This window comes from Chrysochloris asiatica, unplaced genomic scaffold, assembly GCF_000296735.1.
Source record: "Chrysochloris asiatica unplaced genomic scaffold, ChrAsi1.0 scaffold00442, whole genome shotgun sequence".
NCBI classification, from domain to species: Eukaryota; Metazoa; Chordata; class Mammalia; order Afrosoricida; family Chrysochloridae; genus Chrysochloris; species Chrysochloris asiatica.
In genome coordinates, this window is record NW_006408960.1 from 761,468 (window position 1) to 787,963 (window position 26,496).

General features: G+C 44.5%; 1 protein-coding gene across 1 annotated transcript in view; it reads left to right on the forward strand.

Annotated features, from left to right (window-relative positions):
* Positions 1 to 6,711: 6,711 nt before the first annotated feature.
* Positions 6,712 to 26,496, forward strand: part of NWD1 (NACHT and WD repeat domain containing 1) — a 98,426-nt gene continuing 78,641 nt past the window's right edge. Inside the window, exons 1-3 of the mRNA XM_006877115.1 lie at positions 6,712 to 6,795; positions 13,162 to 13,278; positions 18,676 to 18,973. Of these exons, the coding sequence (XP_006877177.1) occupies positions 6,712 to 6,795; positions 13,162 to 13,278; positions 18,676 to 18,973 (499 nt within the window). The remainder of the gene's footprint in view (positions 6,796 to 13,161; positions 13,279 to 18,675; positions 18,974 to 26,496) is intronic.

Consider the following 26,496-nt stretch of genomic DNA (forward strand, 5'->3'; position numbering starts at 1 on the left):
GACTACCATTTTTATTGTGTTACAATATAATCAACATACAATTTGCCATTCTAACCATTTTTAGGTGTACATTCAGAGATTTCACGGCATTCACCAGCTTGTGCAACCAGTACCACTTTCCCCAAACTCTTCCAATCACCCCAAATAAAAAGTCTGTAGCCATTAAACAATGAGTCCCCACTGTTCCCGTTACTTTGGTCTCTAAGCATTTGCTTATCCTGGCTATTTTCTGTAAATGAGATTACCCAATATATGGGACCTCCCAGACCCTTGTCCCTCATTGCTGGTCTGAGGAAGGAGCTGTGGGGCAGGTTGGTGATTTGATCTCACTTTTTGTGTCTCGTTTTTTTTCACTAAGCATATTACATCCATGTTGTAGCATGAATCCGGACTTTGTTTCTCTTTATGGCTGAGTAGTAATTCACGATACGGAATGGCCACACTCGTAATCCATTCATCTGTTGATGGACACTTGGATTGCTTCCATCTTTTGGCTACTGAGAATAGCGCTGCTTCAAGGAACGTTTGTGTACAATTATCTGCTTTCAATTCTTTTGGGTGAATTCCGAGGACTGGGATTGCTGAGTCCCATGGTAGTTCTAGGAGTCCGTGGGTGGTGTTAATGCTCTCAGCTGCTAGCCTAAAGGTTGGAGGGGAGAGTTCACCCAGAGGTGCTTCAGAAGAAAGGCCTGGAAATCTGCTTCTGGAAAATCTGTCATTGAGAACCCTATGGAGCACAGTTCTACTCTGATAGGAAATGTCCAGAATAAGCAAATGCATAGGGACACATGGGATCCCCAGGAGTCAGACCGGAGGTTTTGTTAGGGTAATTCTATGCTCAACCCACACTTCTTCTTATTTCAAACAGCCTATCTCAGTTTGATATGGACAGGTGTTTAAAGGCCCCTTAGAGGCTCACTAATCTCCCTTTGTATTAAATGCTCCGCCTCTGACAGGCAGGCATAGCAGGCTTGCGGATTGAAAGCTGGGTTTCTTAGCCTTGGCACTGCTGACATTTTGTTCCAGATCATTCTCTATGATGGTGCTTTCCCGTGTACTGTAGGGTGTTGAACAGCATCCCTAGCCTCCACCCGCAACCCCAATCATGACCAAGAAAAGTGTCTCCAAACAATGCCAAGTGTCCCTAGGGACACAATGGTCCCAGGTGAGATTTGCTGCTTCAAACAATACTTGGTGGGAGTTTGCTTCTTTGGAGGAGGAGGTGAGTGCAGGACAGGGCAAGGGCATCATGGGGTCCTTATCGTTCTAGCCCGCCCTGCCAGGGCTGGGCATGGCTCCCAGTAACCCACAGCCTCCACTCTTGCACACCTGGGCCCAGCTCGATTTACACGAAGGCCCCAGGGGACCCAGGTGTTGGAGAGGCTGTCTGGTCCCTGGGCCCCAACTCCCAGCGCCAGGAAACCACAGTTGCTGTGACGACCGCTGAGCTCTGAGGGAGAAGAGATGCTTGGCTGAGGGGGAGAAGGCTCCAGAGCCTGAAGGAGCCACGACTAGGGGCTTGGCGTGGGGGCCACTGCCCACCATCCCCTATTAGCGCTTGCAGACGAAGGCAAGCTGTGTGCAACAGAGATCCTGGAATGATGAGGGCTGTGGGTCACCAAAGGGGCCCCTGAGAGTGAGGCAGGCCCCTCACTCCAGATGGCCCTGGCCAGTTGGCCCCCCAGGAGGGTGTGAGGTCTCTGAGGTGGAGAAGGGTACTCCTGGTGGGCGGCAGCATGAGCGTGGGCCCGCTCAGCCCAGGTACCCGCCGGCGACTCCTCCAGGGCCAGCCGGGCCCCCTCCCAGCACCGCTGTCCAGTGGCGTGGCCATCTTCATCAGCTCCACAGTCTCGGGTAAGGTGGGCCAAGGGTTGGAACCTTGGAAGCAAGCAGGCTCATCCAGGGAGCCAGGCATGGACCAGGGGGGCTCTGGGAGACTGGAAGTGAGTGCATTTCAGCTAGTGACCCATGCAGGACATGGTATGGTAGAGCCTTCTGGAACTTCCATTTCCTCCTAGAATATGCCAGGCTGAGTGCAAACTCTATAGAGGTACTGGCTCTGCTAAATGATATTACATTTATGATGAACACACTGCATCACAGACATCAAATACATCTCCCCAACTTTATATTCTGTAATCCTCCCTCTTACCCACTCGCTGTGGCCACACCAGCTTCTGGCAGGTTCTGAAATCCATGAAGCCCCCTAACCCCACTCAAGACCCTCTCTTCTCCTTCTTCTCCCCATCCTCTGAGGCTTCCTCAGGGAGCCCTGGCCTGCTCTGCCCCCCAATATAAAGTTGTCCTGAAGCACAGCATATGTTAAGTGTCATCAAGTTGGTTGTGACTTATAGCGACCCTGGAATAGTTTCTGCGGAGCAGCTGGTGGGTTTGAGCCACTGACCTTGTGGTTTGCAGTCCAGTGCTGATCCTACAGCGCCACACCTAAGGAGTCCACAGCCCATATAGGAGTCTTTAAAAATTTTCTTTTGTGTGGCAAAAGTATCTGTAAAAACATGTGCTAATTCAACACTTTTTGTGTCCAATTCAGTGACATTGTTTACATTCTTCATGTGTGCAACTACGAGTGATATACATCTCCAAATGATTCTGCCAACATTCATCAGAACTCAATGCCCCTCAATTAAAACTCCCCTCTCACTCCACTCTTACTTCTAGCACCCACTAAGAATCACTACCTGTGGTTCCAGGGGAGAAAGATGAGACTTTCTGCTCCCGTTAAGATTTACATCCTTGGAAACCCTATACAGGGTGGCTGTGAGTCGGAACCTACTTGACGGCCCACAACAACAACACATATGCTAAGATAATTATAGCTTATGGAAAGTGCTGTCTCTGTCCTATACATTTGCCTATTTCATATGAAAGCATACAGCATTTATCCTTTTGTGTTAAACTTCTTCCACTCAGCATGATGTTTTCATGGTTCATTCATGTTGTAGCCTGTATCAATGTTTTGTTCCTTTTTTAAGGCTGAATAATATTCTGTTCTGTGAATGCACCATTTTCTCTATTTATCTGCTGGTGGATACTTGGGTTGTTTCTATCTTTTGACTGTTGTGAATAATGTTGCTGTGAATATTGGCATCCAAGCTGCCCATCCAAGATTCTCTGGCAGCACTTTCCATAAGCTATAATTATCTTAGCATATGTGTTGTTGTTATGGGCCGTCAAGTAGGTTCCGACTCCCAGCCACCCTGTATAGGGTTTCTGAGGCTATAAATCTTAACGGGAACAGAAAGCCTCATCTTTCTCCCCTGGAACCACTGGTCATTTCGAACTGCCGACCTTGAGATTAGCAGCCTGATTCATAACCACTACGCTACCAGAGCTCCTTTATATATTTATATTGTTATGTTATTTTTAATAACAACCGTATCAACCATTGACTCATAGAATTTCTGGAAATTTGACAATCGGTCACCTTGAGTCAGGACAGGACAGTGCTAACAGGCAATGCCATCGACCTAGGTCCTATTTGCTGTTGTGCCCTATTGCTCAGTAAGGTCCTAAGCACAGAGTAACTGAATGATGAAGGTCTGCAGGAACATGTAAGGAGCCTGAATGTTTATGAGACAGGCATGCTCACACCACATTCTGAAGGAGGAAACAAAGCTGAGGAAGGGATGGACGATAGAGGAGGCAGAGCCAGGACTGGTGTCCAGGTCGACCCCCATGCCAGAGAGGGTGGTGCCCCTGCACTGGTAGCTTTGGGAGCTCTGACACTTTGTGCCATGGATATTGACATGAACTCCCACTGGCCATGTGGAGAAAACAGGTGCTCCTTCAACACCTACAATGCACCAGGTGCTTAGACTGGGAATAGTCAATGACTCAGAATCCCTGGCCAGCACAAATGGTGAAGCATTTGATGATTAGCTGAAAAGTTGGTACCTTGGAAGAAAGGTCTGGTGATCTGCATCTGAAAAGTCAAAGCATTGAAATCCCTATAGAGGGGGAATCTCACTACCATGGGAAAGAAGAGCCAAGAATGAAGTGCATCCTTCGGACCTTGAGCTCCTTGCATGTTGAACCTGCTCTACCCAGGACCCAGAGAGCTGCGATACCAGCCGAGTGGCAGAGGAACAGCAGAGGAGAAAGGAGAGCTTCCCAGCCCACAGAGCCAATGAAGCTGAATGCCTTCAGGCAGAGCACTGGCTTTTAGAGTGGGCTGTCAGATTTGTTGATCCACAGAACTAAAGCAGATCACCTTATGCTGAGGCTGATTTAAGGATGAGTGGAGTGTCTTTTGAATATTTATGATGTCAAAAGAGCTTGGTAACATTGCCTGAGAATATGTCAGGCTGAGTCCAAACTCTAGGCAGAGGCCACGGGGCCACTGTGGCTGAGAGGCAGAGGACCAGAGACAGAGACACGCCTGCAGGCATGGCAAGAGAAGAGGTCCTCTAGACTGAAGAACTGTATTCTGAGCATTTTGGATCCTGAGCTGTAACCTGTTAACTTTCCTAATAAACGCCATAATCCTGAGGGAGAGAAGAAGAAGGAAAACCCTGTGAGTGACGTTCTACTCTGCACACATGGGATTAGCATTCATTGGAACGGACTCACGGCAACGAATTAGCAACCAACAGCGTTCAAGGATTCAACCAGCTCTCACTGACAGCCGGGACTGGATAAGCAGAGATGCTTGACTTTGGAAGAGTCCGGGCATAGTCCCCGTTTTGCAGACGGGGGACACCGAGACTAGCCTGCCACTTGCCACGCTCAGTGGAATGAGAGATAGAGGGTCTTGGAATCCAGATAACTTTGGGGAAGGCTGCCAGAGTTAGCCAAAATATAGCCAATAAAAGCCAAGCAAACACTAAAACTTCCCACAAGACCAAGGCAGTGAGTTAAAATTGCACTTTGGTTAAAAAACAAATCTTTTTTTTTTCAATGTTTTATTGTGAATTATGTGATCGTTTACATGGGAGAACATTAGTTTTACATTCATCCTATTGTATATCATTTCATTGCCATGGTTAGAAGCCCCTCCATGCATCATCAACCAACCAAAGGGTATACCCTACAAGCCTGCCCCAAGGTCGTGAGCACACAGCCCCACTCCCTCTCTGGGTCTTAAGTCCCCAACTGCTCCATCTCTCCACGTCACATTTATTTCTGCTCTAATCTTTGTTATTTCTTTTCTTTTGGTGGCTGTGGGTTCCCTCTGTTGGTCTGTTTCTAATTGTTGTAGATGCCGTGTTAATGTGTTAATTTTGGTTCTTTCTTCTTTTTGGATGTGTGTGTTTATTGCAATAAATTGTCCTTTCAGCATCGCTTTCACCGTGTCCCAAAGATTTTGGTATGCTGTGTTTTCGTTCTCATTTAAAACAAATCATTTTTATTATCAATATATATCACAAATATTGCATGGGGTGGGGCATAATATATGCTAAAAAGTATTACTGGTTATCTGAAATGTGAATTTACCAGAAATGTAAACTTATCCAAACATTACCTGGGTTGGAACATGCTTATGTTAAATTTTTTTTATCTGAAATGTAAATTTAGCTAGGGTTAGCTGAAATGAAAACTTACCCAAACGAATAAACTGTTTCTTGGAAATGCGAATGCATCAAATTATTGTATGGAAAGAGATGCTATTGTTGTTGTTGTTAGGTGTCATCAAGTCAGTGCTGACTCATAGCAACTCTATAGACAACAGAATGAAACACTGCCCAGTCCTGTGTCAGCCTCACAATCGTTGCCACATACGCTTGAGCCCATTGCTGCTGCCACTGTGCCAATCCATCTTGTTGGAGGTCTTCCTCTTTTTCTCCCATCCTTCACTCTACCAAGCATGGTGTCCTTCTCCAGGGACTGGTCCCCCTGGTAATATGTCCGAAGTATGGGAGATGAAGTCTGGCCGTGCTAGTTTCTAAGGAGTACTCTGGCTATACTTCTTCTAACACAGATTTGTTTGTTCTTTTGGCAGTCCATGGTACTTTTAACAGTCTCCTCCAACACCGTAACTCAAATGCATCAATTCTACTGCCTTCTTTAAGGAAAGACATAGGTTTAGGTTAAAAATTACTGTTGATGTGATATGTAAATGTGACTGGGCACAATGGATTTTATCTGGCAGCCCTAACCTAGAGTGACCCACCACCCTGGTTGTCTCAGGACCAAAGATTTTCCTGGGATTTTTCAGGTGAACACTGGGAAGTCTTGGGCAAACCAGGACAGTTGGTCTCCCTGGGTTTATCCCATGCTCTCTGTGTTTTTGTATTAGTTGTGGAGGCCCAGACTGGGCGGAGCTGGGGGTGCTGGTGGCTATGTGCCATGGAGTCGGTTCCGACTCATAGTGACCCTGTACAGGATTTCCAAGGCTGTAAATCTTTATGGGAGCAGGAAGTCTCACCTTTCTCTCGCAGAACAGCTGGTAGTTTCGTACTGCTGACCGTGAGATTAGTAGCCCAACTCGTAACCACTATGCTACCAAAGCTCTTATGCAGACCTTGTTGTTGTTGTGAAGTGCCATCGAGTCGATCTTGACCCATAGCGACCCTGTAGAGTTTCTGAGGAGCGGCTGCTGAGCTTGAACTGCCGACCTTGCAGTTCAAATGGCTTTGCAGTCTGGTGCATTAACCCACAGCGCCACACCAGAAGAGGCTAAAAACAGAGTCACCAGCAGCGACAAGTTCTGGGTTCTTCCAACTAATAGCGTTTGTGCCATTCCTTGCAGATATGGACGCAGAAAGGGAAGCCCTACAGAACTCCGCCTACCCCGAAGTGCAAACCTTCTGCCGGAAGCATGGCCTGATGTTTGAGGTAAGCGCCTGCCCGCTTCTCCCTGTCTCAGTTTCCCCTGCCTTAAAATGCAAGCAAGGAGTCTTAACAGTGCAATGGTTAAATGCTCAGCAGCCGATGGAAAGGCCGATGGTACCAACCCACCTGCTGGTTGTATAGAAGGACCTGCTTTCCTAAGGATCAGAGCCAGAAAAACCCTATGAAGCCGTTCTGCTCTGTCCTATGGGCTGACTGTGAATCAAAACCAACACCAACAACAGTGAAATGCAAGCAGGAATGCAGTAGACAGGACCAGTCTCATGGACCTATGGCGCCCTCGCTAAGTTTAATGCTCTGCTCTCTCCTTGAAGTTTGTGATGATGTATTTTACTTTTACACTTGCTGTTGTCTGCCATTGAGTTATCCCCTGCCTTGTGGGGACGCCTTGCACAATGGTTTTGCACCATCCCCATAATCTGTAGTGAACATATTAAACTGTTCAATATAAATTACTAAGTAAACCTTTGCTTACTGGGTATTCTATTCCTATCAGGGATTGTCAATTTGAATTGACAATCTTGGCTCTGAACGAAGGTACAGGGGAGAGAGACAGATGCCCACCAGACCTAGAAGTAGAATCTTTGATGTTGTGAAAACATGTGAAATTGTTTATTACAAATTAGTTAGTGAGGACAAGCAAGTCCAAGCTTACTTGGCTTATTGGGTAATCCAACACTAGTAGTTCCCTGTGATATCACCTCTATTTGTGACGTTGCTGTTACAATTCTGCTGTAACAAAAATATCACAAATGGATGCCTTAAAGAGGCCGTTTTAAGTGCCATCGAGTTGGTTCAGACTCATAGTGACCCTGTATAGGGTTTCCGAGGAGCAGCTGGTGAATTTGAACCACCAACCTTGCGGTTTAACCTGACCTTGCAGTCCAGTGTGTTATCCTGCAACACCACACCAAGCCTCCTTTAAAGAGGCTAGAAGTCTGAATTCAAGGGGAGGTCCTTTCTTATATATTTCAGCTTACAGTAGCCAGCAATCCTTGGCATTCTTAGGTTTGTAGATGCATCTGCCTCTTGTGTCATTAGACACTGTGTCTGCATCTGTCTCTAATTTACTCTTAAAACTCAGAGTCTATTAGGTTTAGGACTCACCCTACACTTACGTCGTTGTTGTTAGGTGCCGTCTAGTCAGTACTAGTTCACAGCAACCTTATGCACAACGGAAGGAAACACGGCCTGGTCTTGTGCCAACCTCACTATCATTACTAAGCTTGGACCCATTGCCACTGCTTCTGTGCCAATCCATCTTGTTAGGAGTTCTCTTTTTCACTGACCCTCCACTTTACCAAGCCTAATATCTTTCTTCAGGGACCGATCCCTGCTGATAACATGTCCAAAGTATAAGAGATGAAGTCTGGCTATCCTGTCTTCTAAGGAGCATTCTGGCTTCATCTGACACAGATTTGGTTGTATTTTGATATTTCTATTTTAATATTTTAATATTCTCCTCCAACATCATAACTTAAATGCATCAATTCTTCTACGGTCTTCCTTATTCATTGTCCAACTTTCACATGCATATGAGGTTATTGAAAATACCATGGTTTGGGTCAAGCGGCCCTTAGTCCTCAACCTGACATCTTTTCTCTTCAACACTTTAAAGCAATCTTGTACAGCAGATTTGCCTAATGTAATTTGTTGTTTGATTTCTTGACTGCTGCTTCCATGAATGCTGATGGTTTATTCAAGCAATATGAAGCCTTTGACAACTTCAATCTTGTCTCCATTTATCTTGATGTTAAATATTGGTCCAGTGGTGAGGATTTTTGTGTTCTTTACTAGCAAGTTTGTATCATCTGCATATCGCAGATTGTTAATAAGTCTTCCTCCAGTCCTGAAGCCATGTTCTTCATATAATTCAGCTTCTCAGATTGTGTGCTCAGCACACAGAATGAATAAATACGGTGAAAGAATACAATCCTAGCACAACCCTTTTCTAATTTTAAACAATTTGATACTTTCTTGTTCTATTCGAACCTTTGCCTCTTGGTCTAAGTATAGATTCCTCATGAGTACAATTAAGTGTTCCTGAATACTTATTCTCCACAGTGTTATCCATAGCTTGTCATGATCCATATAATTGAAAGCTTTTTCGGTCAATAAAGTATAGGCAAACATCTTTCTGGTATTCAGCCAAGATTCATCTGATCTATAGCATAGTGGTTACGAATCGGGCTGTGAACTGCAAGGCCAGCAGTTCGAAAATACCAGCTGTTCCATGGGAGAAAGATGAGGCTTTCTGCTCCCGTAAAGATTTACAGCCTCAGAAACCCTGTACAGAGTCGCTATGAGTCGGAACCAACTCCAGGGCACATACCAACAACACTTATAAGGATTCCTTAACATAACAAAGGAGCTCTGGTAGCGTAGTGGTTACGAATCGGGCTGCGAACCTTAAGGTCAGCGGTTCGAAACTACCAGCTGCTCCGCGGGAGAAAGATGAGGCTTTCTACTCCCGTAAGGATTTACAGCCTCAGAAACCCTGTACAGGGTCGCTATGGGTCGGAACCGACTCGACGGCACTCAACAACAACAACATAACGAAGAAAGCCCTATTCCAGAACAGGATTACATTCTCAGTTAGGAGGCCAGGATTCCAACACCTATTTTGAGAATACAATTAAATCCATAACAATGACTAAGAAACTAGTCATGCTAGAAATTCACCTCCACCCTGACTCTTGCTGTTAGCTGCTGTCCAGTTGATTCCAACCCATGACACCCCCCAGCACAAACGGAGCAGCATGTTGCCCAGTCTCATGACATGCCCATGATTAGTTGTGGATGGGACAGTTGTGACCCATGGCGTTGTCCCTGACTAATTTTTGGTAATCAATCACCAGGCCTTTCTTCCTAGTCTGAAAGTTCTATGAAGCCTGTTCAACATGGATAACCTTGCTGGTATTTGAAATACCTGTGGAATAGCTTCCAGCATCATAGCAGCACCCAAGTTCACACACTGACAGATGGGTGGTGGCCTTGATCAAGAGACAACTCAACACTGTTGTTATTGTTAAGTGCTGTCGAGTCAGTTCTGAGTCATTGTGACCCTGTATCAGGTTTCTGAGCAGTGGCTGCTGAGTTTGAACTGTCGACACTGCGGTTCAAATGACCTTGCTATCCAGTGCTGTCAAATTGACCCTGACTCATGGAAATGCCATGTTTCCTTTTTAGAGACCCTAAAAAAACCCCAAAAAACCTCCCTGGGTGATGAAAATGGTTAAGTGCTTGGCTACTAATGAAGGGTTGGTGTTTGGAACCCACCCTGAGGCACCATAGAACAAAGACCTGGCAATCTGCTTCTACAAAGATCACAGCCAAGAAAAGTCTATGAGGCACAGTTCTGCTCTTACACACAAGGAGTTGCTCTGAGTCAGAGCCAATCCGATAGCAGTTTTTTTTCTTCTTTTTTTTTTAAGGGATAATATGATCCCAGAGAACTGATAAAATCCCTGCCACATTCTTTCATGTTCACACAGACACTATGAGGCAGCGGATATTAAACATCCTCATTGTGTAGATGGGGAGGCTAAGGCTCTTGCCTGAGGTGGGGTCCTGACTCTTCCTCCTTCTCAGAAGTGGTTTTTCCTTTCTTCCTCCAGCCACATGCAGTACTATTACCCTTTTGTCCCATATGTAGTTCGGATTGCATATGTCTTTCTCTCTGGGTTGAAGAATTTAAGGAGGCAAGGACCTTTCTGAGTCCTCTTTGCCACCCTTTCATTCCAACATTCCATGGGGTCAGCTGAGGTTTCTTGAATCAAGTCATTCTGCCCAGTCCTCTCTCCAGCCAGCAGGGAAAAATGAACTTCAAGCATGCGGTTGTCAAAGAAACGTTGTTCAGTCCGTTCTCAGCCAAACGAAACACTCCTCTTTACAAAAACGGCTCTGGGAACAAGTGTGGACATGTCCTTATTGAACAAGAACAGTTTTGAAAACAGTCAGTTCTTTAAGAAACATTCAGCATTTTGGTTTTGGATCACCTTTTTATTTGGGGATCATTTTGGATTTATAGAAAAGTTGTACAGATGGTACAAAAAGTCTCCATATACCTAACACCCAGCTTCATCTAATGTGACTACCTTAGAGAACCACAGTACCTTGATGGTGATTAAAAAATGAAGCCACTCACATTGGTACCTTCTATTTGGAGTCCCTGGGTGGCCCAAATGGTCATGTCTTCAACTACTAGTCAAAAGGTTGGTGGTTCAAATCTACTGTGAGGTGCCTTGAAAGAAAGGTCTGGCGATCTGCTTCCGAAAGACCACAGGCATGCAAACCATTTTGGGCACACCACTCTGGTGACATGGGGCCATCATGAATCAGGGTCAACTTGATAGCAACTAACCAACAACATTACTATTATTTAAATGTTTTTCCAGGGGGTTGTAAAATGATAGTAACAGTAGGGTTAGACTGATCTAAGTTTATGGGAATAAGGCAAATCAAGATTGTTGTTGTTAAGTGCCATTGAGTCACTTCTGTCTCATAGTGACCCTGTATAGGGTTTACAAGGAGCAGCTGGTGGGTTTGAACCATCAACCTTGTAGTTAGCAGCCCAGTGCTTATCCTCCAGCACCACACCAGGACTCCAAGTGAAGATTGTTGTTGTTGTTAAGTGCCGTTGAGTCGGTTCTGACCCATAGTGACCCTGTATAGGGTTTCCGAGGAGCACCGGGTGAGCTTAAACTGAGGATCTTGCGGTTCAAATCGACTTTGCAGTCCAGTGCATTAACCAGCAGCACCACACCAGGACTCTTCGTCCACAGTTAATTCATCACGAGGAGGTCAGACATACCTTTACTCTCCACCCCTTTTACCAAGTCTGACAGCAGCCATCCCTCCCACGCCTTCTGTATTTCTCTGCTGGGTTTGCTAATTCACTGCAACAGTTACACAGAACTCACTGTTAAGTGATTTACTAAGAAAACAACTGGGTCCAACTCACGATCAGGAAGATATAGGCAAGGTACGGAAGACTCCCCACAAAAAGGAGAGCACAGCCCACGCTCTTCTTTAACATAGGACAACCTTCTGCTGCACAAGCAAATCTTTCTCTCCATCCTGCACACCCCATCTTGGCTGTTCAGGTCTCCTCACAGCCCCCTCAGGACAGGCTCTTCTCAGCATTGCCTTCTGTCACCACTGAAGCTGCAGCAGAATTCCTTCCAGACCTGTCACTGTTTTCAAGGTTACCTACAGCCCAGGACCTGTGTTACATGCTCCTGGCCTTTCTCTTTGCTTCTTCTCTCTTCTCTTTTCCTTTTTTACCCTCCTGCTTCTGTCTTCTTCTTGTCTGAAAAATCTTTTGTGGGGTTGATTGCGTACACACACACACACACACAATAAAAAAAACAAAAAACCCCTCTTTGTCAGTTTCAAAACATGGCCCTCCCACCAGGCCTAGGAAATGGCCAATCCCCCTTGGGTAGGCCACAGATACTTCATTAACATAGTAGTCCATAGTAACTTTATTTGTATGGACTATTGTCACTCCATTTGTGTAGTCTGTTGAACCATCCTTGCCAAGCGCATATCAATAACAAAACAGGCAACAATCCATGGTCAGATAAAAAGTATCAAACCACAAATTGTTTGCAAGTTAACTCAAAAAATGCTAACCAACTTGGACAAACGTAACAAACCATCTGGGGAAGAAAACTAGGGCAAAGGTAGCTCCTCAGGATTCTGGAGCGGGTGGAAGTGGGGGATTCTCTCAAACTGTGTTCCAAAGAACCAAGGCAAAGGATTATAAAAAGGAATTCATTTTACCTCAGCAGGAAAGTGGGGGTGAATTACTCTTAAGTAAACTCGAAATTTTATTCAGGATCCTGGTGTGGCACTGTAGGATCAGCATTGGACTGTGAACCACAAGTTCTGCAGTTCAAAACCCACCAGCTGCTCCTTGGAACAGACTTGACAGCTCTTAACAGTAACAACAAACTTTAGTTATATTTCACCGGTTTTCTATGCTTACTTTCTTTTGTTTCCAGAATCCCACGCAGGCACCCCACTGTATTTAGCTGTTCTTTCTCCCCAGTTTCCTCCCATCTGTGATGGTTCCTGAGTCTTTTCATATGGGTCATATCTTGGTCATTATGAGGACGAGGCTCCAGAGATCTTGAAGAAGGACCTCCCATCTGGGTCTATCTAATACTTTTCTCAAGACGACACTGGAGTTATGAGTTTTGTTCAAGTTCTTTCAATCCAGTTAGCCCTCTTTTGGGAAAGGTCACAAGGAATTGAAACAAACTTTATATTTTTGTCAAAGTGAATTGGAAAAAAAATCAGTCATTGTCCCACCTCCCTGACAAACTCACGGTTTGTAATCCTCAGGTCATTGATCTGAGGTGGGGAATTAGAAACACTGAGGCCACTGACCATATGACTGCAGAACTCTGCTTGGAGGAGATTGACCGGTGTCAGAAAACATCAGTTGGACCTACTTTTGTGGTGAGTCTCATGGGAGGGGTGGATTACTTTCTTCTCATTTCCATCACCAATGAGCCAGTAAGGGAGAGGGGTGGCATTTCTACTATTCTACCCTGTCTTCATAGCCTGACTCTGGCAGACATCAATAATTGATCCCAGCACTCTTTTCCAGCAGAGCTGGGCGGGGTCCTCTCGTTAGCAGCCCATTGGAGGTAGGATGTGAACTGGACAGGAAAGCTGGAAGGGATCTTATGTTTTGAACTGGACCTTTTCCCACTTCCTCTGCCCATTCAATTTGGGATCCTAGAAAGCCCTAGAAAAGGTGGAAGCCCACAGCATCTTGGAGATTTCCCCCATATGAACCTACTGGTGTCACTAGAAGGCTCTGTTCCTGTATGGAACCTGCTTCGGGGATACACTTTTTTTGGGTCCTTTGTTGTTGTTGTGGGTACCACCTACTTGTTTTCAGCTAATAGCAACCACTTGTGACAGCAGAACTGCCCCATAGGGTTTCCTTGCCTCGGATCTAGTTAGAAACATATTCCCAGGTCTTTCTTCCATGGAGCTGCTAGGTAGGTTTGAACTGGTAACCTTTCAGTTAGATGTCAAATACTTAACCATTTGCATTACCAGGGCTCCATCCCTCTCCTAGATGAGGCCAGTTTTGCTGTGCTACAGAGTCTTCTTTCTTCCCCTCCCAACTCTACTCACTCTGTCCCCCAAACAATCCACACCCCGCAATGAACAGTTTGTGCTTTATTGGCTAGTGATATTCTAGATTCTGGATTTATGGCAACACCTAGTTCCTGAGACATCCAGGAATTATGACATTTTAACTCATAAACCCTAGAGCAGTGGTCAGTGAACCACAGCCCTTGGGACAAACCCAACCCCTGCTTATTTTGACACTAAAGCTTTATTGGTACACAGCCACATTCAGCCATGCACACATTTTCTATTATTGCTTTCATACTATCGCACCAGGGCTGAATAGTTGGGACAGAAACTGGACCACAAGGCTGAAAATATTTACTATCTGGCCTTTTACAGAAAAAGTTTGATGACCTTTGTCCTAGAGTGTGTTGTTTTTGTTATTGTTGTGTGCCATTGAGTTGATTTTGACTCACAGTGACTTTGTGTGACAGAATAGAACTGGGGCTTGTTTCTAGGTTATAGTCCTTATGGGAGTAGATAACCAGGTCTTTCTTCCATGGTGCTGTTGTTGTTGTTATTGTTATGTGCTGTGGAGTTGGTTCCGACTCATAGCGACCCTGTACAGGGTTTCTGAGGCGGTAAATCTTTACGGGAGCAGAATGCCTCATCTTTCTCCCTTGGAACAGCTGGTCGTTTGGAACTGTAGGTTAGGTTTAAACTGCCAGCTTTTCAGTTTGCAGCCAAGTTCTTAACCGGTGAGCCACCAGTTCCTAGACCTAGAGTATTATTAAGTGCAGCCGAGTCAATTCTGACCCATAGTGTCCCTGTACAGGGCTTCCAAGGAGTGGTTGGTGGGTTTGAACCACTCACCTGCTGGTAAGCAGTCTGGTGCTTAGTCTACAGCACCACGGCAGTCTGAGAGGATAAAGAAGGGAAAATTAAGAAGGTATCTTTGACTAACACTCCTTCATCACAACAACAAACAAAACAAAAAATCCTCTGAAACCTCTCTGTGATCTATGGTAGAATGTAGGGGAGGGCATTCACTGTCATCAAAGCTGCTTGGTTTTGGGAACATGCTATCCAATATGGTAGCCATCAACCACACATGGGTATTGAAATTTAAATTCGTTAAAACGAAATGAAAAATTCAGCTCCTCAGGCGTACTAGCCACATCTCACCAGTTCAGTAGCCACATGGGGCTTAGGGCCACTGTATTGGAACACTTCCAGCATTGTAGAAAGTTCCACTGAGTGGCACTGCCTTCGGTTGCTGTCAAGTCATGACCTCTTGTATGTCAGAGTAGAACTGTGCTCCATAGGATCTTCAGTGGCTGATTTTTTGGAAGTAGATTGCCAGGACTTTCTTCCATGGTGCCTCGGGATGGACTCAAACCTCCAACCTTTTGGCCAGCAGTTGAATTGTTAACCATTTGCATCAGCCAGGGGCTCTATTTTAGAGATTCCAAACCTATTGCAGTCAAGTCAATTCGGACTCATAGAAACCCTATGGGATGGGGTAGAATTGGTCCGTGGGGTCTCCAAGGCTGGAATTGTTATAGAAGCTGACTGCTACACCATTCTCCTGTGGATTCGCTGCTAGGCTTGAACCACTGACTTTCTGGTTCGCAACCAAACACCTACCCACTGCCCCACCATGGCTCCTTGCTTTAGAGATTAAAAAACCAAACCACACTCACAGTTTATTCTGGCTCATAACAACCCTCTACGATAGAGTAGAACTGTTATATTGAGTTTCCAAGGCTGTAAATCTTTGTGGGAGTAGACAACCTCATCTTTCTCCCCCAGAGCCGCTGGTGGGTTAAAACTGCTGACATGGTGGTTAGCAGTCCAACACATTAGGCCTCCAAAAAGGAAATTAAGGTTCTTATATGGAGCAAATGTTTTGTGCTTGGTGAACCCACTCAACAGCACCACGGTAGAAAGGCCTGGTGATCTGCTTCTGCAAAGATGACAGCCAAGAAGACTGTGGGACAGTTCTACTCTGTAACACATGGGGTTGCCATGAGTCAGACTGCATTAGATGGCAGTAGCTCTTACAGAAATTAAGACACAGGGAAAAGTGATAAGAAACTGTTTATTATGTATCATTTTACATGTATAATAGGAGGCTGTGAGAATTTTTTGGCTCTTTATTTCTCTCTGCATGTCAGTGACATTCGGTTTTCACTACCATTGCTTTCAAATATATTCTAATGTTTGGAAGATTCTACCCCTACTTTTAAGGAGCCCTGGTAGCGTAGTGGTTACGAATCGGGCTGCAAACTGCAAGGTCAGCAGTTCGAAACTACCAGCTGCTCTGTGAAAGAAAGATGAGGCTTTCTGCACCCATAAAGATTTACAGCGTCAGAAACCCTGTTCAGGGTCACTATATGTCGGAACCGACTCGACGGCACTTAACAATAATCCCTACTTTTGTATCTCCTTCCCAATTATTTTCCAGTCTTCCAATTTAATTTTCCAAATGAGTCTGATGATCATTTTGTTGAATTTCAAATACAAAAAGGAAATTTTTTCTTTAGGGGTAAAAAAATGGTGTGAGAGAAAGAGAGGGGAGAAGACTAACTCCAGAGGAATTAGATTTTGCAACCCAAATGCAGGGCAGCGAAAAGCACAGTGTGCCTTCCAGGTCACATGGGGGCTGGAGAAGGATTTCCACGCTTCCCCCAGGCACGGTCAGCCCGAGCGGAGCGCCTGAATGTCATTCTAAAATGTCTACTTGAGCGAATCCCCCATGATGAACAACTCTCTCCACTTCCTGCTTTTCTCCTGAACCCAGTCTTTTACCCCCATGGCCCAAGAGTCACAACATTATTTTCGGTCAGTAGTTCAGTTTGGGAGGACTTTTCACCCAAACCTGAGTGAGCTGGATGCCTTGGAGAGGCCACTTTTGGGTAAATAAGTCATTAGACAGTGTGGCAGGAGACAGGTCCCCATGGCACCTCCTTTTAGAGACTCTGGTCTCTTGGGCAACCAGCACTCCTGCATCTCCAGAGCCCCAGAGAGCTGCTTCTGAGGGTTCCTTGGTCCCCCTCTTGTTATCTCTTCCTGTTTCCCATGCCTGGATTCTTCAGACAAGAGTGCTTTGTAATCAGACTGCTGTGTGGTTGGCTGGCTACCCTCGTCCAATTTCTTCTCTTCCTCTGGAGGCTGTCCCCCTGGCAGCAGTATCTTCTTCAACATTCCCATCCTCACAGACTCCATTTATCCAGATTTCCCAGTGTTTGCTCTTGGAATGTACTGAAACAAGGAGGGAGGCTGCCAGCTTCCATCTTATAATGAGCCAAGTCTAAACTTTAGCCATGGCCAGACATCCTGGGCTTTACTCTCTTGTGTTCCACTTTGGACACTTTCTGAGTATGTAGGGGCAGAAATAGGGACTTCCTCAGATCTCTGGGGGCCATAAACAGTTTGCACTTGACTCCTAACTCACCCAAGGTTCCGTGGAAGAAAGACTTGGTGACCTGCTTCTGTAATAATTACAACCAAGAGAACCCTCTGGAGCACGGTAACTCAGTAACACATGGGTCACCAGGAGTTGAAATTGACTTGATGGAAATAGGTTGGGTCTTTTTTTGCAGTGCTCTTATCATAAGACTAAACTCTTTTAATATTTTCACAGTCTACAGAAATCTTGTCCTCCTTGTCAGTGACTCACTTCCCATTGGTTTCTCATACTGGTCATACTCTTTCCTGTCCCAGGGCCTTTGCACATGAGATTTCCTCCGCCTGTGAGCCCAGTGCCTTTGCACGCCCTGTTGTCTTGGCCCAAGGTGCTCTGTTCCATAAACACCTTCTCAGGTCTTATTCCATGCTCAGTCCTCATTTCCTCAGGGCAGACTCCCAAGATTGCCCCACAATTTTGTTTATTTGTCCAATTCTCAAAATTGACATCTGACTCTCCCATTAAACTCCAAGGTCCAGGGAGTTGAGTACCTCACCTGTTTAGGCCCTAGCTATCACTTGAACATCTTGACCTTACATTTTTGGTGGCAGGGGTTGTTGTAGTTAAGTGCCATTGAGTTGGTTCTGACTCACAGAGACCCCATACAGGGTTTCCAAAAAGCAGCCAAACTTGCCGTTCAAACTGACCTTGCGGTCCAGTGCTCTTCCTACAGCGCCACACCAGGAGAGGGGCATTATTCAACAGATCACAGGGACTTTCCAGCTCAAAAGAGTCTGTGATGCTCAGTGCTTAAGTGGAATCAAAACGTACCTGTCTGATGTTGCGGTCTCCCAGGTACCTCTCCACCCAGGTGCTTTGCCAAGTCTCTGATGGCACATCTCAATGTAATTGTTGCTGCCACTCCAGGGTGTGGTATTTTGCTAGTTATATTTGTTGTTGTTATAGTTGTTGTTGAGTCAGCCCCTGGCTCATAGCGACCCCACGCTCAAGGGAGCAAAACCACTGCCCGGTCCTGCACCTTCCCCCTGATTGGTTGTGGACTGGAGCTCTGTGATCCATAGAGCTGTCACTGACTAATGTTTGGAAGTTGATCACCAGGTCTTTCTTTCTAGTGCATCCTAGTCTGGAAGCTGTGTAGACATCATAACAACTTGCAAGCCTCCACTGACAGACAGGCAGTGGTTATGCATGAGGGACATTGGGCAGGGATCAAACCCAGGTCTCCCATGTGGAAGGCAAGAACCACCACCACCCTCAGCCATGCTTAGGGGGAGAAAGTGGAAGCTTGAAGGCTGAGTGTCGGTGCCAAGATTTGAACCTGTTATCCTTTCTCCCAGGCCCTCATAGGTGACCAGTACGGGCCCTGCCCGGTCCCTTCACTAATTGAGGAGAAGGAGTGGGAGGCGCTGAAGTCTCAACTGATGACCAGGCCTCGAGACCTGGAGCTGGTGGTGCGTCGCTTCCGGAAGGACGAGAACGCTGTGCCTCCTGCCTACGTTCTACAGGCCGCTGGCACTGGGAAGGTTCCAGGGCCCGAGGAGGTGCCCCTGACCTCTGTCTTGCGTGCGGGGGCCCAGGAAGCCTGGAAGCTGGGGCTCATCACGCAGGAGCAGTGGCATCATTACCACCGGTCAGGTGAGGCTGAGGGGACCCATAGTCAGGTGAGGACAGGAACTCACTGGTCAGGTGTGGACAGGTGAAGTCACGTGAGGGCAAGGGGAGCCACTGGTCAAGTGAGGACAAGTGAGGCTCCAGGAATCCACTGGCAAGGTGAGGACAGGTGAGGGAAAAGGAACACACCAGCCAGGTAAGGACAGGACATACCTTTCTTTTGAGGCACCTCTGGGGGGACTTAAACTACCAGTGCCCTGGTTAGTGGTTTAGTGTGTAAGCTCTTTGTACTATCCAGACTGAGTTAAACAGTTAACTAATAGCATTAGCTAGTTGTTATTGCTGGGTACCATTGAGTTGGTTCTGACTCATAGCGACTGTCTTAGGCTGGATTCTCTAGAGAAGGAAACAGCTTACAACTGTAGAGTTCCAAGTCCCCAGAGGAAAAGAGAGCAGGTCTTTCCTGTGTGTCCATTATATTGGGAGCAGGCCACACCCTGAAGGAAATAGCCTTTGAATTAATTGGCCGCTCATAGCCAATCATCGTAGAGTTAACTATGCCTGTATTAGATTTCACCATGGAAATAACCACATCTCAACTGCCAAATTACTGAGAATCCTGACCCAGACAAGTTGTCACAAAACCTTAAGTATCACAGTGACCCTATTATAACAGAAGGAAACATTGGCCAGTGCTACATCATCCTCATAACCTTTGCTATGTTGCAGCCATATTAGCAACCCATTGATTTATTTAAATTGATTGTTAATTAATAGAATCACTTACATAATCCATGTAATCATTTATATTAACTAACATAAAGCAACTATAGTACAGTAACTATAATTTAATGAACATATAATAATATAAAGTCCCTAGAGAAGGAGATCATGCTTGGCAAAGTAGAGGGTTAGCAAAAAAGAGGAAGACTCTCCCCCTCCCCAAGAAGATGGATGGACGCAGTGGCAGAAACAAGGGGCTCAAAACCAGTTGTGAGGTACAGGACTGGGCAGTGTTTCGTTACCTCGTGCATCGATAGAGTCGCTATGAGTCAGAATAGTAGCAATATAAAGTAGTGCATTCACTATATTTAAATAATTTTATTATTAAGATACTGCTCATTACACACATACATATCAACGGTATGTCAGTAATGACATACCGTTTTTAAATTAAAATTTTAAACTAGAAATAATCTTAGGTTTATAGAAAAGTTACAAACATAGTACAGAGAATTCCCCTATACCTTCCTTTCTTCTAGCTTCCCTAATGTTACATAACCAGAGTACATTTGTCAAAACTAAGAAAATAACAGTGGTACATGACCATTAACCGGACTCCAGGCTTTATTAGGATTTCTCCAGTTTTCCCACTAAGATTTTTTTTTTCTGGTCTAGGATCCCATCTAAGAACCCCACAAAGTTGTCCTGTCTCTTTAGTTCCCTCTGATCTGTGACAGTTTCTGACTTTTCTTGACACTTTCGAAGAGTGCTAGTCAGGCCTTTTATAGAATGGACACCAATCTGGGTTTACCTGAGGTTTTCTTCTGATTGATTATACAAGGGTTGTGGGGCTGGAGGAAAAAGACCCAGGAAGTGAGGCATCTTCTTCTTCATATCATACCATGGGGTGCTTGGTGGTCATGTGACATCCCAGGGGACGCTAACTTCGGTCTGTTTGGCAAGGGAATAAGGACATTGATTTTCAGCGTACTGTTGATGTGAATAACAGTGATGTTAATGGCTACTGCTTATTGAGCACATACTATGCGCTAGGTACACAGTTACTATGACGTGAAGTCAAATGTGCCAGTTGATTTCACAGTGGTGTCAGTGACCTGGTGCCATCCAGTCAGCTCTGACTCATAGCGACCCTATCTATGCACAGCAGAATGAAATACTGCCCGATCTGCACTATCTTGACAATTGCTGTTTTGAGTCTGTTATTACAGGCACCTTGTTGGGAGTCTTCCTCTTTTCCACTGATCCTCTGCTTTACCAAAAATGATGACCTTCTCCAGGGAACTAGTCCCTCCTGATAACGTGTCTAAAGTATGTGAGACCGACTTGCCATCCTTGCTTTGTAAGAACCTTCTGGCTGTACTGTTTGAAAGCCAGATTTGTTTGTTCTTCTGGCAGGCCATGGTACTTCCAATATTCTTCTCTAACACCATAATTCAAATACATCGGTTCTTCTCTGGGCTTCCTTATTCATTGTTCAGTTTTTACATGCATATGAGGAATTTAAAAATACCGTGGTTTGAGCCAGATACATCTTAGTTCTCAAAGTGACATCTTTACTTTTTAACGCTTTAAAGAAATCTTTTGCAGCAGATTTGCCTAGTAGTTGAATATTATTCAGCCATAAAATGAAACAGGAGTCCTTGTATGGCCCTGTAGGATAAGCACTAGAATGCCAGGTTGGTTTGAACTGCAAGGCCGTTGGTTCAAACTCACCAGCTGTTCCTTGGAAACCGTATACAGGGTGGCTATGAATTGACTCAATGACACTTAACAACAACAACAATGAGAAATAAAGTCTTCAGCCACTATCATGTGGTTGAACCTTGAAAGGATAAATATTAAATGATCCTGGTTGAACGAAATATCTAAAGCAGGTGAATGAATAGGAATCAAAGTTTGTTATTAGTGATTACCAGGGCCGGGAAAAGGGAACGAAGGGAGAGGCCTTGCTGAAGAGATACTGGTGCTGTTGTTACGTGATGTCAAGTTGATTCTGACTCATAGTAACCCTGTTTTGGATTTCCAAGGAGAAGCTGGTAAGTTTGAACTGCTGGTTCTAGTGGTCTAGTGCTTATTCACACCAGGACTCTGAGATCTAGTTGCTGTTGTTAACAGCCTTCAAATTGGTTCTGGGTCATAGTTAGTTATGTGCCGTGGAGTCGGTTCCAACTCTTAGTGACCCTGTATAGGGTTTCCGAGGTTGTCAATCTTTACAGGAGCAGAAAGACTTTCTCCTGCGGAACAGCTGGTAGTTTCGAACTGCTGACCCTGAGGTTAGCAGCCCGACTCATAACCACTATGCTACCAAAGTGACCCTGTGTAGGGTTTCTGAGGAGCAGTTGGTGGGTTTGAATTGCTGGCCTTGTGGTTTGCAGTCCAGTGCTGATCCAACAGTGCCACACCAGGAGTCCAAGCATCTGGTAGGGTGACAGAAAAATTTAGAATCGGACTGATGATGGTTGCACAATATGATGAGCATAGTCAGTGTCGCTGAATTGTTTGCATGAAAAAAATGATTAAAACGGCAAATGGTTTGTTATACAGCAAAACCTGTGAGAGCTGGAACTTGAAAGACATGCCTTGTTTTTATGAATTTTGCACATTTCCCACCTTTGACAGGGTGCATGCACTCTAATCATTTTTCAAGCAATCTCTATCCATGGAAAATATTTGCGTTTTCCTTCTGTGACAAGTTTCTTCTGCCTTACATAGGTTCTGATTTTCACAGGTTTTATGCATTTTTTCCACAACTTAAAAAAAAAAATTTTTTTTTAATGTAAGGTGGGATCACCTTATACAAAAGTCTGTTATCTTTCAAGGTTAGCTTTATTTATTCACCTGTGCTTCACAGAGAATCCTCACAAGAGCTAGGAAGGTGGAACTTGTGCACCTTGTTGTTGTTGTTAGTTGCCTCTGAGTTGGCTCAGGATGAGGATATATAAAGAGCATATGAAACATCACCCGGTCCTGTGCCAACTTCATGAGCATTGGTATGTTTGTTGGTGAGCAAATGAAGATTCAGAGAGGTTAAGTGACACGCTCAAGGTCTCACAGCCAGAACTGGATTGATTTACTCCCAAATGTGTCCGAGAATGTGTCTTGGGTCTGTTAGCTGCCTTCATGGGGCAACCAGCATTCAAGGGTCAAGTTAGGCGTGCAGCGACTCCAAGGAGAATGGCTGAGTGACTCTTAAATTTGGCTCTGAGCCTTAGCTTGCCCCCCAGGGCCTGGCTTGCTCAAGGGAAGAGAGCTAGAAGCCACCCCTGGGCCCAGAGCTGCTTCAAAAATAACTTCTCAGGATTATTTCAAAATAACAGCCTCCAAAGAGAAGTCGGTGTGATCCAGTGTTGAGTGTTGTTCAGTTGGTTCCTACTCTGTCCACCAGAACAAAACACTGCTCAGTCCTGTGCCATGCTCATAATCAGTGAGCCCACTGTTGCAGCCATTGTGTCAGCCCATCTTGTTGAAGGCCTTCCTCTTTATCATTTACCTTCTGCTTTACCAAGCATGGTCCTCCTCGTGACGTGTCCAAACATGCGAGACAGAGTCTCGCCACCTTCATTTCCAACGCAGATTTATTGGTTATTTTGGCAACACATGATGTTTCAATTATCTTCTCTAACATCATCACTCAAAGGCATCAATTCTTCTTCGGTCTACCTTATCATTATCCAGCTTTCACATGCATGTGAGGCAATTGAAAATACCATGACTTGGGACAGGTATGCCTTATTCTTCAAGGTGACATCTTTGCTCCTTAGAACTTTAAAGAGGTCTTGGGCATCAGATTTGCCTAATGCAATATGTTGTTTGATTTCTTGACTGCTGCTTCCATGGATGTCGATTGTGGATGCAAGTAAAATAAAATCCTTGACAATTTCCACATTTTCTCCATTTATCATGATTTTGTTTATTGGCCCATTTGTGAGGATTTTTGTTTTCTTTATGTTGAGGTATAATCTGTACTGAAGGCTGTATTCTTGGATCTTCATCAGTAAAACTTCTTCAAGTCCTTTTTGCTTTCAAAAAGCAAGGTTTTGTTATCTGCATATCTCAGGTTATTAACAAGCCTTCCTTCAATCCTGATGTCACATTCTTCCTTATATAGTTTACCTTTTCAGATTATTTGCTTAGCATACAGAAGTCAGCTGGATCCTCTTCTGGATCCAGATTGAATTTCTGGCAGTTGCCTGTCTATGTACTGCTGCAACCAATTTTGAATGATCTTCAGCAAAATTTTACTTGTGTATAATAATAATGGTTGCTGTTTTTGTTAAGTGCCATCAAGTCAGTTCTGACTCATGTTGTTGTTGTTGTTAGGTGCCATCAAGTCGGTACCGACTCATAGCAACCTTATGTACAGCAGAACGAAACACTGCCCAATCCTGGGCCAACCTCACTGCTGTTGCCATGCTTGAGCCCATTGATGCTGCCACTTTGCTCATAGCAACCCCCGTTTACATCTTCACAGGAGCAGAAAGCCTCATTTGTTAAAACATTTCAATTGGTTTGCTGTCAATTTCTGGTAGACAAGTTTTAGTAGAGTTTCCAGACTAAGACAGAAGAAGTGGTCTACTCTTGAAAGTGTAGCCACTGAAAACCTATTAATATAGATAAACATTATCTGATATAGTTCTGGAAAATGAACCCCTCAGGTTGGAACTCTGGTAGCGTAGTGGTTAAGAATCGGGCTGTGAACCGCAAAGTCAGCAGTTCAAAACTACCAGCGGTTCCGTGGAGAAAAATGACGCTTTCTGCTCCCGTAAAGATTTACACCCTCGGAAGCCCTGTGCAGGGTCGCTATGAGTCGGAACCGACTCCACAGCACTTAACAATAACAACAACAGGTTGGAAGGTACTCAAAATGTGACTGAGGAAGAGCTGATTCCTCAAAGTAGAGTTGACCTTAATGACCTGGATGGAGCAAAGCTTTTGGGACCTTCATTTGCTGATGGGGCATGACTCAAAATGAGAAAAACAGTCGCAGACATTCATTAATAATCAGAACAAGGAATGTACTAAAATGGAAAAATTGGAAGTCAGAAAAAATGAAAAGAAATGCATCAAGATTGATATTCTATGCTAATATTAGTGAGCTGAAATGGACTGGTATTGGTGATTTGAATTGGGCAATCCTATGGTTTATTACATTGGGAATGACAAATTGAAGAGGAATGGTGTTGCATTCATTGTCAAAAAAGAACAGTACATAATCTATCTTGAAATACTATGGCTTTTGTGATAGAATAATATCTATATGCCTACAGGAAAGCCCAGTTAACGTAACTATTATTCAAATTTATGCACCAACCACCAAAGCCAATGATGAAGAAATTGAAGAATTCTACCAATTTCTTGAGTCTGAAATTGATCAAACATGCAATCAGCTTGCGTTGATAGTAACTGGTGATTACAATGTGAAAGTGGGAAATAGGAAAGATCGGTAGTTGGAAAATAATGGTGCTGGTGATAGAAACAATATCAGATATCGCATGATAGCATTTTGCAAAACTAACCATTTATCCATTGAAAATACCATTTTTCAGCAACATAAATGGTAATTATACAAGTGGACCTCACCAAATGGAATATACAGGAATCAAATTGACTGCATCGATGGAAATAGATGATGGAGCAACTCAGTATCATTAGCCAAACTAAGGCCAGGAGCCCACTGTGGAACAGATCATTGATTGCTCATATGCAAGTGCAGGCTGAAGCTGAATTACTCATAAGCAAGTCCCCAGGAACCAAAATGTGATCTGAGTATATCCTACCTGAGTTTAGAGATCATCTTAAGAGGAGATTGGACACATTTGATTGAAGACCAGAGTGGTTACAGGATAACATCAAGAACATCATACCTGAATTTAAAAAAAGGTCATTAAAAAGACAGGAAAGAAATAAAAGACCAACATAGATGTCAGAAGAGACTCTGAAACTTGCTCTAGAACATACAGAAGCAAAAGTGATTAGAAGAAATAATGAAGTGAAAGAGCGGAACAGAAAATTTCTGTTCAGGGCAGCTCAAGAAAACAAAGTATTATAAAGAAATGTGCGAAGACCTAAAGGTAAGAACATGCTCTACATTTCTCAAGCTGAAAGAACAGGAGAAACAATTCAAGCCTTTACTTGCAATATTGAAGCATTCTTTGGGCAAAGTTTTGAACAACGCAGGAAACATCAAAAGAAGATGGAAGGAATACACAGAGTTAGTAAACCAATAAGAATTGGTTGATATCGAGCCTGAAATGGAAGTATCATATAATCAAGGACATATGGCATTGAAGGAAGAAGTCCAAGTTGTACTGAAGTCACTGACTAAAAACAAGGCTGTGAGAATGGATGGTGTACCCTTGTTGTTGTTAGGTGCTGCCCAGCTGGTTTGGACTCATTATGACTCTTTATAGGATTTACGTGGAGCAGCTGGTGGGTTTGAACTGCTGACCTTTTGGTTAGCAGTCCAGTGCTTATCGTACAGTGCCACACTAAGACCCCTGTATGACCTTTGTTGTTGTTGTCATGTGCCGTGGAGTTGGTTCCAACTCATAGCGACCCTATGCAGGGTTTCCGAGGCTGTAAATCTTTATGGGAGCAGAAAGCCTCATCTTCCTCCTGCGGAACCGCTGGTAGTTTCAAACTTCTGACCTTGAGATTTGCAGCCTGATTAGTAACCACTGTGCTACCAGAGCTCCTTTGTATGATCCTAGGCTCTAGAAAATATAAGTCCTGAGAGTTACTGCAAAAGACCACTTTAAAGTGTCATTTTGATGACTAAGGTTGTTGTTGTTGTTAAGTGCCGT